The sequence below is a fragment of the Gobio gobio genome (assembly GCF_949357685.1).
Source record: "Gobio gobio genome assembly, chromosome: 8".
Classification (NCBI taxonomy): domain Eukaryota; kingdom Metazoa; phylum Chordata; class Actinopteri; order Cypriniformes; family Gobionidae; genus Gobio; species Gobio gobio.
The window spans coordinates 43,047,656-43,062,498 of record NC_137114.1 but is presented as its reverse complement, the minus strand read 5'-3'; the positions used below and the strand labels follow the sequence as shown (position 1 = coordinate 43,062,498).

At 41.9% G+C, this 14,843-nt stretch overlaps 1 protein-coding gene across 2 annotated transcripts in view; it reads right to left on the bottom strand.

Annotated features, from left to right (window-relative positions):
* supt5h (SPT5 homolog, DSIF elongation factor subunit) overlaps positions 1-14,843 on the bottom strand; it is a 49,498-nt gene that overhangs the window by 16,995 nt on the left and 17,660 nt on the right. For both annotated transcript variants that reach the window (XM_079822656.1, XM_079822657.1), the window contains 11 exons: positions 13,699-13,950; positions 13,459-13,548; positions 13,038-13,108; positions 12,851-12,956; positions 12,674-12,767; positions 10,972-11,108; positions 10,621-10,776; positions 10,368-10,514; positions 2,089-2,235; positions 1,876-2,001; positions 1,708-1,792 (listed from right to left, as the gene is read on the bottom strand). In XM_079822656.1, the coding sequence (XP_079678782.1) occupies positions 1,708-1,792; positions 1,876-2,001; positions 2,089-2,235; positions 10,368-10,514; positions 10,621-10,776; positions 10,972-11,108; positions 12,674-12,767; positions 12,851-12,956; positions 13,038-13,108; positions 13,459-13,548; positions 13,699-13,950 (1,411 nt within the window). The remainder of the gene's footprint in view (positions 1-1,707; positions 1,793-1,875; positions 2,002-2,088; positions 2,236-10,367; positions 10,515-10,620; positions 10,777-10,971; positions 11,109-12,673; positions 12,768-12,850; positions 12,957-13,037; positions 13,109-13,458; positions 13,549-13,698; positions 13,951-14,843) is intronic.

Sequence of the window (14,843 nt, the reverse complement as noted above, 5' to 3'; positions counted from 1 at the left end):
AAGCTAGATTTAAAATAAGACAAAGTATGTTATTATCAGCTATTACGGACATTGACCGTGAGATTGCTGAGACGAACGCGTGCCATCAGACAGAAAGAGCAAGGCTGAGATTTGCTGAACGCAGAACGATCCTCGCAAAAGACTTTTTAAAATGCTGCGTGAGCTCAACCAATCAGCATGTTCAGCGCCCAAGTCCCACCCCCGAAAGTTCCCGAACTTTGAAAAAGTACAACCTCGGGAGCAGGGCCGTTCGGAGAGGGAATTATTTACCCGGAACTTCATTTAGACCCTGGTTCCTGCGGTGGAAACACACCGAGTACCACCCCAAAGTTCGTAGTTCCTGGGGAAAGTTCCTGCGGTGGAAATACAGCTTATGTGCTTCGAAAGGGAGGGGTGGGCAGTTGCAATTCCCAAACTCACCACTAGATGGCGCTAAAATGTACACACTGCATCTTTAAAGCTTAAATGCATAATCAAATCCTCTTGCAGGATTTGAACCTGAAATCTTTTGATTAAAAACCTGATCTTTAACCACAACCCTGTTAGTGCTTACTTACAAAGCACTAAATGGTTTAGCTCCCCAGTACTTGAGCGAGCTCTTAACACATTATACTCCATCACGTCTACTGCGGTCTCAAAATTCTGGCCAGTTGACAATACTGAGAATATCGAAATCAACTGCAGGTGGTCGATCCTTTTCTTATTTAGCACCTATACTCTGGAACAGTCTTCCTAACATTGTACGGGAAGCAGACACACTCTCTCAGTTTAAATCTAGACTAAAAACACATCTCTTTACTATGGCATACACATAAAACACTTTTTCAATTAAATGATTGTTAGGCTGCATTAACTAGGTCAGCCGGAACCGGGAACACTTCCCATAACACCTGATGTACTCGTGACATCATCAGAAGAATGGCATCTACGCTAATGATAGTCTCTCTGTTTTATCCCGAGGTTTACTGCAGTCAGCCGGATCCGGGCCGGATCCAGATCAGATGGTGGACCTGCGCCCAGACATGACCAACGCATGACCCTGAAGTGTCTGCAGAGACCGTATCAATTAGCCTCCCCCTGAAATTGCCTCATCGACACGGCATCCTCAATAAACCCGTCTTCGGCGTGATGACACCGATTGTTCGAAAATTACAATTTAATAATTGTTAAATCGATATGTCATCCTCAATAAACCCGTCTCCGGCGTGATGACTCCGATTGTTCGAATATTCCAATCTATTATGGACTCTGACCTGTAAAGTTGCCAGAATAATAATCATACGCTGTTTGTCAATTGGCCAGAGGAGAACTGGCACCCCGACTGAGCCTGGTTTCTCCCAAGGTTTATTTTTCTCCATTATGTTTCTAACACCTGATGGGATTTTGGTTTCCTTGCTCAGTTGGGGACACTCAATTTTTCTTAATTTTTTCAACTAAATATCCAAATAAATCTAATTATTAAACTAAATTAACCATATAAACTAAATTACTGATCTAATTACTGATCTAAAGCCCACACTGTCACTGTATGATAATTGAAATGAACTGATGACATCACCGTTTTCTCTGGAATGGCTATACAGCTGAATAAAATTCTGTTGCATTATTTTGCTGTTTAACACTGTAAAGCTGCTTTGAAATAATCTGCATTGTTAAAAGCTCTATATAAATAAAGTTGACTTGACTTAGTGAAATGTAAACACTTACCACCACCGCCAGGGTGCATTGGACTGCTGATGCGTGGACTCATAGGAGCAAAGCCTCCCACTGTAAAATTGGTCACATCTCTGGGCTTTGGGTATGAAAGAGGACTGTTTTATGAAAGGGAAGTTGAGAAAAACATAAGATATGTCCACAGGTGTAGAACAGACGTACCTTTGAGCCGCCCGCCAGAACGAGGTGCCGTGCCTTACAGACAAACATGCCTCCGTTTTCAACCAGCTTCTTGCAGTGAAGAAAAGCAAAGCCTCTGAAGATGTGGCGAATTTCACCTTCACGGCCCTGATAGATTACATAAACGAGAATATTAACTTCCTTTTGAGTTACACCGTAAATGTCAAACCTATGTCCCAGGTCTCTGGTAGGTACCGAATGAGGTCCATCGATGACTTTCACAATATCCTTCACATGGATGTTGTTTTGCTCAGAGTCGAGAGCGACAGCAAAGCGGTTGTCCTTCCGTCTGTTCACTGCCTGGTGCCGTACAGTTAAGACCTTCCCGTGCATGTTCAGAACCTTAAAACAAATGATTGTGAAAGAAAATGTTTGATCAAATAAATGCAGACTTGGTGAGCATATAAGTAGGGCTGTAATCAACAAAAGAAAATCTTGGTCGACTGAAGTCCTGAAATTTTCGACTAAAAATGACGTTAGAAAAAAAAACGTTAAATTAATTAGCTGCACACTGTGCGCAGTACTTGGTAGCCTTGTTGTCTGCCTAAATTAATTATAAATAAACATAAAAAACTAGTAGGCTATTTGCAGTACATTAAATCGTTTTTGACCCGATTATTTTGCACTGAAATGAGTCTGACACACGAGTCTGTCGGCTCTGACAGCGTTGCATCACGTGCACCTGCGCAATATCATAGCCTATGATTTTCCAAAATATAGTAACTGTTACTATGTTGTCAACTAGTGATATCCTCACAAGAACTTTTGAGGAATATGCGACATAATTTAGACAATTGTTTTTGTCATATGTATTATAAAATTCAATTCAATTCAATTCGCTTTTACTGTTAAACACAAAAGGTACGTCCACTTTAATAAAAAACGAATATTTATTAAAGAGCACCTATTCTGGCATTTAAAATGTTCCAAATATTGTTTTAGAAGTCCCCAACAACAGTTTTGCATGCATGCAATGACAAAAAAAGACTTTAGTTTTCTTATAATATGCATTTATTTTTACCTGTTTTGACAGCGATTCTCAAATGATTCCTTTAGTGATTCACTTTTCAAAACCCCGCCTTTACGTGACGCTAATCTGCGGTGATTGGTCCGATGACCCAGTCAGTTGTGATTGGTATAGTCTGTGCAGATATTTTCAGAAACGGAACGCCCATCAAAGTCTTATAGTGACAGTAATTTGTTAATATGTGTCAGGAGTTATGAATATGAAAACCGCGTCTGTACCGTTTGATTGTAATATGAGCCTCAGCTGATCTCATTCATAAAAAAACTCCTCTATTCTCCTCACGAAGACTCGCGATAAATCAACATCCCTCAGGGCTTTTAGTTCAAAAGTGTGCAGATGAGGAGACATATTGATAGATTCTCATATATCTGTGTCAAATTTCTAAGATGTCTCTTATGTGTTGTTTTCAATTCATACTGGCAGCCGGAGGGCGCTCTGTGCACATGTAGTCCATATATGGTACAGACAGACGGAGAATATACCATGTGCCATAATAGAAGTCCCTAATAAAAGCTTCCTGAGATCGCGAAACATGCAAATAGAGTAATTTGAAGACTAATAAACACACAATCGCGACGATGTATGGTTTGTCTTCAAGCCACTTAGTCTTCAAATGCTCATTCTTGGGCAGATGAAAAAAGTTTGCTTTTGAGTCGCACTTCAGAACACAGCGTCTCATCGCCATGATGTTTTCTAGTTTTCACTGGCGTCTTGGAGCGCAATAAGTGGGCGTATCGTATTCAAATAACTTTACAGGTTGACGTCATCTAGTCAGAGAAAAAGCTTCAGTCTTCTAACGATTCTTAAAAATGACTCAGAGTCGACTCTTACTTTTGAAAGAAAATAACTACATATACGGTGCACTGTCATATTTCAAACTTTGCAGGATGTTTTTGTTCACTTAGATCTATGTTACACACTACATGAAAGGTACATTTCAAAATTCCATGATAGGTGCTCTTTAAACAAACCAGATCAAGAGCAGAAACGAAATAAAGTGCAACTCAAAACAGACTGGGCAACCTAACGCAGACAAGTTAGCGTACCCTTTTTAGGTGATATGACATGTTTGTCGCCAGAGCTGTGATATGCAAACTGTTGCTTGCAAAATTGGCATTCGACTTTTTTCCCCTTTTCTATTTTTAAAAAATGCTGCCACACTGCCGATGTCTTTGTTGACATGGTAGAAGTGGACTGACTAGGAAAACGCTCACAATTAAATAAATAATAGGCCTATACAGCAAAGTAGCCTAACGTTACTTCAATCTGTCTCTCTTCTCCAGCGGGTTGGGCTAATCCAAATGAAGTGAAGACAAGGGGGGTGTTCTGAAGACAGACTGTTGCCTGCGAAACAGGGATGCTCGGAAAACACCCCCATTAGCAATTAGTGCTTTCCACCTGATGAAATGAACACGGCCAAACTGATGAAATGAACGCGGCCAAACTGATGAAATGAACACGGTCAAACTGATGAAATGAACGCGGCCAAACTGATGAAATGAACGCGGCCAAACTGATGAAATGAACACGGCCAAACTGATGAAATGAACGCGGCCAAACTGATGAAATGAACGCGGCCAAACTGATGAAATGAACGCGGCCAAACTGATGAAATGAACGCGGCCAAACTGATGAAATGAACACGGTCAAACTGATGAAATGAACGCGGCCAAACTGATGAAATGAACACGGCCAAACTGATGAAATGAACGCGGTCAAACTGATGAAATGAACGCGGCCAAACTGATGAAATGAACGCGGTCAAACTGATGAAATGAACACGGCCAAACTGATGAAATGAACGCGGTCAAACTGATGAAATGAACACGGTCAAACTGATGAAATGAACGCGGTCAAACTGATGAAATGAACGCGGCCAAACTGATAAAATGAACGCGGTCAAACTGATGAAATGAACGCGGCCAAACTGATGAAATGAACACGGTCAAACTGATGAAATGAACGCGGTCAAACTGATGAAATGAACGCGGTCAAACTGATGAAATGAACGCGGCCAAACTGATGAAATGAACACGGCAAAACTGATGAAATGAACACGGCCAAACTGATGAAATGAACACGGCCAAACTGATGAAATGAACGCGGCCAAACTGATGAAATGAACGCGGTCAAACTGATGAAATGAACGCGGTCAAACTGATGAAATGAACGCGGTCAAACTGATGAAATGAACGCGGTCAAACTGATGAAATGAACGCGGTCAAACTGATGAAATGAACGCGGCCAAACTGATGAAATGAACGCGGTCAAACTGATGAAATGAACGCGGTCAAACTGATGAAATGAACGCGGTCAAACTGATGAAATGAACGCGGCCAAACTGATGAAATGAACGCGGCCAAACTGATGAAATGAACACGGCCAAACTGATGAAATGAACGCGGTCAAACTGATGAAATGAACACGGTCAAACTGATGAAATGAACGCGGTCAAACTGATGAAATGAACACGGTCAAACTGATGAAATGAACACGGTCAAACTGATGAAATGAACACGGCCAAACTGATGAAATGAACACGGTCAAACTGATGAAATGAACACGGTCAAACTGATGAAATGAACACGGCCAAACTGATGAAATGAACGCGGTCAAACTGATGAAATGAACGCGGCCAAACTGATAAAATGAACACGGCCAAACTGATGAAATGAACGCGGTCAAACTGATGAAATGAACGCGGTCAAACTGATGAAATGAACGCGGTCAAACTGATGAAATGAACGCGGTCAAACTGATGAAATGAACGCGGTCAAACTGATAAAATGAACGCGGCCAAACTGATGAAATGAACGCGGCCAAACTGATGAAATGAACGCGGTCAAACTGATGAAATGAACGCGGCCAAACTGATGAAATGAACGCGGCCAAACTGATGAAATGAACACGGTCAAACTGATGAAATGAACACGGCCAAACTGATAAAATGAACGCGGTCAAACTGATGAAATGAACGCGGCCAAACTGATGAAATGAACGCGGCCAAACTGATGAAATGAACGCGGTCAAACTGATGAAATGAACGCGGCCAAACTGATGAAATGAACGCGGCCAAACTGATGAAATGAACGCGGCCAAACTGATGAAATGAACGCGGCCAAACTGATGAAATGAACACGGTCAAACTGATGAAATGAACGCGGCCAAACTGATGAAATGAACGCGGTCAAACTGATGAAATGAACGCGGTCAAACTGATGAAATGAACGCGGTCAAACTGATGAAATGAACGCGGTCAAACTGATGAAATGAACGCGGTCAAACTGATGAAATGAACACGGTCAAACTGATGAAATGAACACGGCCAAACTGATAAAATGAACGCGGCCAAACTGATGAAATGAACGCGGTCAAACTGATGAAATGAACGCGGCCAGGCCAAACTGATGAAATGAACGCGGTCAAACTGATGAAATGAACGCGGCCAAACTGATGAAATGAACGCGGTCAAACTGATGAAATGAACGCGGTCAAACTGATGAAATGAACGCGGTCAAACTGATGAAATGAACGCGGTCAAACTGATGAAATGAACACGGTCAAACTGATGAAATGAACACGGCCAAACTGATAAAATGAACGCGGTCAAACTGATGAAATGAACGCGGTCAAACTGATGAAATGAACGCGGTCAAACTGATGAAATGAACGCGGCCAAACTGATGAAATGAACACGGCCAAACTGATGAAATGAACACGGCCAAACTGATGAAATGAACGCGGCCAAACTGATGAAATGAACGCGGCCAAACTGATGAAATGAACACGGTCAAACTGATGAAATGAACACGGCCAAACTGATAAAATGAACGCGGTCAAACTGATGAAATGAACGCGGTCAAACTGATGAAATGAACGCGGTCAAACTGATGAAATGAACGCGGCCAAACTGATGAAATGAACACGGCCAAACTGATGAAATGAACGCGGCCAAACTGATGAAATGAACGCGGCCAAACTGATAAAATGAACGCGGCCAAACTGATGAAATGAACGCGGCCAAACTGATGAAATGAACGCGGCCAAACTGATAAAATGAACGCGGCCAAACTGATGAAATGAACGCGGCCAAACTGATGAAATGAACGCGGCCAAACTGATGAAATGAACGCGGCCAAACTGATGAAATGAACACGGTCAAACTGATGAAATGAACGCGGTCAAACTGATGAAATGAACGCGGTCAAACTGATGAAATGAACACGGTCAAACTGATGAAATGAACACGGCCAAACTGATAAAATGAACACGGCCAAACTGATGAAATGAACGCGGTCAAACTGATGAAATGAACGCGGCCAAACTGATGAAATGAACACGGCCAAACTGATGAAATGAACGCGGCCAAACTGATGAAATGAACGCGGCCAAACTGATGAAATGAACACGGCCAAACTGATGAAATGAACACGGCCAAACTGATGAAATGAACGCGGCCAAACTGATGAAATGAACGCGGCCAAACTGATGAAATGAACGCGGCCAAACTGATGAAATGAACGCGGCCAAACTGATGAAATGAACACGGCCAAACTGATGAAATGAACACGGTCAAACTGATGAAATGAACACGGCCAAACTGATGAAATGAACGCGGCCAAACTGATGAAATGAACGCGGCCAAACTGATGAAATGAACGCGGCCAAACTGATGAAATGAACACGGTCAAACTGATGAAATGAACACGGCCAAACTGATGAAATGAACACGGCCAAACTGATGAAATGAACGCGGCCAAACTGATGAAATGAACGCGGCCAAACTGATGAAATGAACGCGGCCAAACTGATGAAATGAACGCGGCCAAACTGATGAAATGAACGCGGCCAAACTGATGAAATGAACGCGGCCAAACTGATGAAATGAACGCGGCCAAACTGATGAAATGAACGCGGCCAAACTGATGAAATGAACGCGGCCAAACTGATGAAATGAACGCGGCCAAACTGATGAAATGAACGCGGCCGGCCAAACTGATGAAATGAACGCGGCCAAACTGATGAAATGAACGCGGCCAAACTGATGAAATGAACACGGCCAAACTGATGAAATGAACACGGCCAAACTGATGAAATGAACGCGGTCAAACTGATGAAATGAACACGGTCAAACTGATGAAATGAACACGGTCAAACTGATGAAATGAACGCGGCCAAACTGATGAAATGAACGCGGCCAAACTGATGAAATGAACGCGGCCAAACTGATGAAATGAACACGGTCAAACTGATGAAATGAACGCGGCCAAACTGATGAAATGAACACGGCCAAACTGATGAAATGAACACGGTCAAACTGATGAAATGAACACGGCCAAACTGATGAAATGAACGCGGCCAAACTGATGAAATGAACGCGGCCAAACTGATGAAATGAACACGGCCAAACTGATGAAATGAACACGGTCAAACTGATGAAATGAACACGGCCAAACTGATGAAATGAACGCGGCCAAACTGATGAAATGAACGCGGCCAAACTGATGAAATGAACACGGCCAAACTGATGAAATGAACATGGTCAAACTGATGAAATGAACACGGCCAAACTGATGAAATGAACGCGGCCAAACTGATGAAATGAACGCGGTCAAACTGATGAAATGAACACGGCCAAACTGATGAAATGAACGCGGCCAAACTGATGAAATGAACACGGCCAAACTGATGAAATGAACACGGCCAAACTGATGAAATGAACGCGGTCAAACTGATGAAATGAACACGGCCAAACTGATGAAATGAACGCGGCCAAACTGATGAAATGAACACGGCCAAACTGATGAAATGAACACGGCCAAACTGATGAAATGAACACGGCCAAACTGATGAAATGAACGCGGCCAAACTGATGAAATGAACGCGGCCAAACTGATGAAATGAACGCGGCCAAACTGATGAAATGAACGCGGCCAAACTGATGAAATTAATACAGCAAAACTGATGAAATGAACGCGGCCAAACTGATGAAATGAACGCGGCCAAACTGATGAAATGAACACGGCCAAACTGATGAAATGAACGCTGCCAAACTCAGGGTTCCCACTCTTTTTCAGCGATCATTTTCCAGGACTTATCCAGGATATTTTAAATTTTACTACAGTGAGAATAAAAGACAAGGATCACTCCTAAAGTAATATATTGCTCTCTAAGTCTTTAAAAGGCGCACAGTTTATTGCCAAGACTTAACTATAAAATCAGTTTTTAATATGAGCTCTTAATCATACATTATGACTAAGGAAGCTTGTTTCCGCCACAGAATTAAAAAAAAAGGGTAATTGCGATTTATCTTGCTATTCTGATTTTTTTTTGTTGCAATTGTGATTTTCTCGCAAAAAAAATCTGTCTTTTTTCCCCTCAAACTTTTGGACTTTATGTCAATTCTGAGAAAAGTAATAATTGCAAGATATAAACTCGATATTGCGAGAAAAAAAAAGTCAGAATTTCGCAATTCTGACTATATCTCAAAATAATTCTGAGTTGGTTATGGGGTTATGGGGTTGAAAACATGCGGAACTGGCTCCTTTAGTCTATAGCCTCTGGCCAAAAATCCTCTGATGACACAAAATGACGATATTGGCACCATCGGAGGATTTTTTCCTGAAAATAAAAAGGAAAATTCTCTCGTCTTAGGGGGATATGAGGGGGGAAAGTACCATAATTCCAATATACTACCGGGTTTCTACTGATACAAACTTAATGCTAAATCACTGAAGTTACCCTTTAACTTTTTTAAAAATAATTTTCCAGGACATTTTACATTTTCTGTAACTTTCAATGTGTTTTCCAGGACTGGAAAATGTATCATACATTTTCCAGGTTTTCCAGGACAAGTGGGAACCCTGAAACTGATGAAATTAATACGGCCAAACTGATGAAATGAACGCTGCAAAAAAAAAAAATCGACCAATCAGAATTTTGGTCGAGCCAGAACGTATCGACTAATAATCGACTAATCGACTGGGAGATTACAGCCCTACATATAAGCTCGTATTTTCCCAAAAAAACGATTAAAAAAACATTACCAAACATTTTAAATGGTAGTGTGTCAAAGTTAAGTTATTTAGCTGGAAAGAGTAAAAGAGGGTGTGTGGAGATGCAAGAATGATTATCTTAAAAGCAGGCATATGTAAAAGAGTTGAAAGATTGATCACTGGCAGTGCAAATACAAATATGAACGTAACTGTTTTTGCTGATCCCCTGATATCACTGTTGACAGATGCTATTGTTGACATGACATGTTACTGAATTAAAGGCATATCCTAAACTTGCATGACTACAATACAACTGCTCGAACTGGAACGCTGCCAAGATGGTCACAGAGTGAAAAGTGTGCTATTGCTGTGAAGAATCACATCCAGCAAGTGTGTCCTTCTAGATTGTGCTTGCATTACACTTGAACCTGTCTGTTTCTCCTGGACTTTACCTGGAAGGTCTCTCTCTCCAGCCTGACAATGACCCCTACAGTTTGGGGGTCTAACTGTACCAGCTCTCCCCACTCATGCTGGCCTCCTGCATCCACACCTGAGGCAGTCTCAGAGCACAGCTGCAAGTCCCGGGGCAAGACCTTCAACTGGAACAAAAAGAGGCATCACATCAGACAAAGGACACACAACATTGACGGCTGCATGTTGTGTTTTTCTAAATGGGGCATTCCGTAGCTTACTAGTGAAACCTACCTCATGCATGGTGAGGTCCGAGAACAGAATGACAAAGTTCTCCTCCACACGGACTATGAGGCCCGTGTCCCCTTCAAAACGTCCCGCGATAACCTTCACGTGGTCACCCATACGGAAGTACTTCCTCAACTCATGAGCTGGGAACTCAAGAGGATCCTATAAAAACAAATACAAGAGAGTGAAGCAATGATCATGGTGCAAAAAAAGGGGCACATCATGAAGAACAAGATTTTCAGGACACTTGAACTCTCATAAGGCCTTTGTGTAATTTCCGTGCCATTAACGTCACACATGCCAACTTGAAACTAATAAGTGCTGCCAAGATACAATTCCTTGTTCTGATTTGCTCACCTTGAGGTCTTCGTGCTTGGGCATGATGGTGATCTTGTTGCCATCCACACTCAGGATTTTGCCCTGAAGGTTAATCAACTCTCCCTCGCACACCTCCACATTATCTCCTGCCTGGAGATTGTGCTCTCGCTCCTTACCTGCACATAAACAAAAACAAAAACAAAATATTTCTTTGTGATTCACTTGGCAAAAATGTATTCACCAGATGGCTCAGAACAGTTTGTAATCATTTCACAGTTACTCTCCAAATGAACGTAGAAACATCTTATAGACAGTATATTGTAAATAGTTGTTTTAATGACATCTTTAAATGAATGAAGGCCAGTATCACTGATATGTTTATATAAAATAGATTTTTTTTTTATATTAATGATAGACATTCAACATTACAGTATAACTGAAAGCGATCAATTCTTTGATTAACATTAATGACAGACATCACAGCGACTGGTTTATTAGGCTGCTGTCACTTTAAGAACGGCCTCTGCCGAACATGATGCGGATCTGATGCGCTGTCACACATTTTCTCACAACTCTGTTCATTTAAACGTTATTTAACCCATTTAAAACTGCTCTTATGAGAATACTCAACAAAACTGGCATTTTGCAATAATTCTTTATATATACAATGATATATATGATGCATTATATACACCGATCAGGCATTTCATTATGACCACCTTGCTAATATTGTGTTTGTCCCCCTTTTGCTGCCAAAACAGCCCTGACCCATCGAGCCATGGACTCTACTAGACCACTGAAGGTGTGCTGTGGTATCTGGCACCAATATGTTAGCAGCAGATCCTTTAAGTCCTGTAAAGTGTGAGGTGGGGCCTCCATGGATCTGACTTGTTCAGCACATCCCACAGATGCACGATTGGATTGAGATCTGGGGAATTTGGAGGCCAAGTCAACACCTCAAACTCGTGCTCCTCAAAACATACCTGAACCATTTTTGCTTTGTGGTAGGGCACATTATCCTACTGACAGAAGCCACCGCCACCAGGGAATACCGTTTCCATGAAAGGGTATACATGGTCTGCAACAATGCTTAGGTAGGTGGCAGGTGTCAAAATAACATCCACATGGATGGCAGGGCCCAAGGTTTCCCAGCAGAACATTGCCCAAAGCATCACACTGCCTCCGCTGACGCACAGGCACCCGGCCATCCACATGATGTAAAAGAAAACGTGATTCATCAGACCAGGCCACCTTCTTCCATTGCTCAGTGGTCCAGTTCTGATGCTCACGTGCCCACTGTTGGCGCTTTCGGTTAGCATTCGCTCCCCAAGTGCATCAATGAGCCTTGGCCGGCCACTTTTGATAGATTCCTTGGCCCACTTTTGATAGATCCTGACCCCTGCAGACCAGGAACACCCCACAAGAGCTGCAGTTTTGGAGATGCGCTGACCCAGTCGTCTAGTCATCAGAATTTGGCCCTTGTTAAACTCGCTCAAATCCTTACGCTTGCCCATTTTTCCTGCTTCTAACACATCAACTTTGAGGACAAAATGTTCACTTGCTGCCTAATATATCCCACCCACTAACAGGTGTCATGATGAAGAGATAATCAGTGTTATTCACTTCACCGGTCATATTGTTATGCCTGCTCGGTGTATGCATGTATTTTCCATGGAATCTTTTTTATTTCCCCCTGTTTTGATGCATTGTTGCAGATCTAGTGATGTCTGGTTGTCTTTACCTGTCGTCTCTGTGACTACTTCAAGGTCAATACCCTCTGGCTGGTCCTCAAACTTCTCCAGCTCCGACAGAGTGGGTTTGACCCCTTCTGTGATCTATGCAAAAAGACACATGGATTGAACCAATAAGGAGCAATTAGACAGACCCCCAGAACTAGAATGCCTGTGAGGGCTCTTACCACAGCTGACATGGCAAAGCTTTTAAACAGGAAGCCTTTGCGGCTGTAGCGGTTGGCTTCAAATATCATGAAGTCACCATCATGGCTGACCTCACCGCCAAGAGACCTGTGGAGCAGAGCACGTGTGTGTCAGTGAGGCTGATATGTTTCAGAGGGTTGTGATTATGAGACTCGAAATTTATTTTACCTGATCTTTTCAGCATCAAAAAGCCTCTGAGGTGGCCTCTTAAACTTCTTTCTCTTTGCAAACCAGTCTTTCTGTGAAATGAACGGGATCATGTCACCAAAAGTGCATATACACTACATTTTAAAAGTTTGTGTTTTTGAATGTCTCTAATGCTCACCAAAGCGGCATTCATTTAATCAAAATACAATAAAAACTGTAATATTATGAAATATTTTAATTCTATAGTAATATATCTTAAAATGTAATTTATTCCTGTGATGGCAGAGCTGAATGTTTAGCACCACTGTCACATGATCATTCCGAAATCATTCTAATATGCTGATTTGGTGCTCAAGAAACATAATCAATGTTGAAAACATTGTTATATATTTATAGTAGTATAAATACATTGCGGTATGATCGTTATGATGACATGACCTACCATACTCATCCTCGCTTTGATGCGATCCAAATCAATACGAGGAATCATTTTCAGCGAGATCGTATTCTGGCTCGGTTCAACATAGTCCACCTGACAAAGGCAAATTATTAGATGCACACATAAAACGGTCTCCTGGCACAAAGCCGTAGGAGTGAAAACCTAATAATAAAATGCAACTGAACTTAAAACATTGTAGTCGTTTCTTTATGACAAAATAGCCAAGTGTTATGATGTACCCACCTGGGCAATGTCATCTTTATAAAGGCCTCTCTTAAGACGAACCCAAGACTTGGGTTTAAGGTTAGTCACTTCCTTAACCACTTTCAGCACATCTGTCATCTCTTTAATGGGCACCATTTGCTGATTCCAAAAGCCCATGCGCAGGTTTCCAACACCCTCAATGGCCGCCTTGACGTGGGTCTGCTTGTACGCCTCCACATAGATATAACCTTTGACATGCTCAGGGGCCACCACTGATTTGATTTGAAGTGGCTGTGTAGACAAACAAAGCACAACATATTAGTATGACACACCTTCAAGCAAACTGCTGTCTGTACTGCAGTTCTTCTCTCTTTGCCTAAAATTAAAAAAAAGACTGAGGAATCTACTTTCAGAAAAACATCAAGGTGCAAGGAAAGGTTTTACACAAAGCAAGCACCCAAGTGTATGTTCATAAAGTTTTGTGCCTTACGTAATAATGACTGAAACGAACTGACCTCGACAATAAGGACTGCCTGATGGCTAGGGGCCAGTGTTAAAGACACTCAGGCCAGTTGTCGGAACTGTTACTTGCCAGTGCTGCATTTTCATGAAAGTTGACCATTTGCGCGTGTTTTTAAGCCTTGCCAAATTTAACATTCAAGCGCAAATAGACGCGAAAGTACCCGCATCTCTCAGTTTAGTACTTGCATGCTGTGTGATAAGTCTGAAGTAGGAATGGGTATCGTTAAGGTTTTAACGGTATTACTACTCTTACCGATACTGCTTATCGATCCAGTACTTTAAAGGAACACGCCACTATTTTTGAAAATAGGCTCATTGAAAATAGACTTCCGTCAGCATAACCAACGTGACAACCTGCTTGCACAGGGAGCGTGCCTTGTAACCATGGAGACATATCTGAGAGACGATTCAGAAGATATTTACTTTGGTGCAGATCCTGAACCGTATCAATTTGAACCGGAATGGTTGTGCTGACAGGAAGTTAGCCTATTTTCAGGCGCTACGTAATATCATTGCGCCGCTGCACTCATGGTACGGCAGCAAAGTTCCTTGATTATTACGCAGGAATGAGAGAAAAACTTCTAGCCATATCGGTTAGAAAATCGAAACTTTACACCATGTAACTACAGAAGAGTCACGTTTTAAATAGGAAAAATATCGAA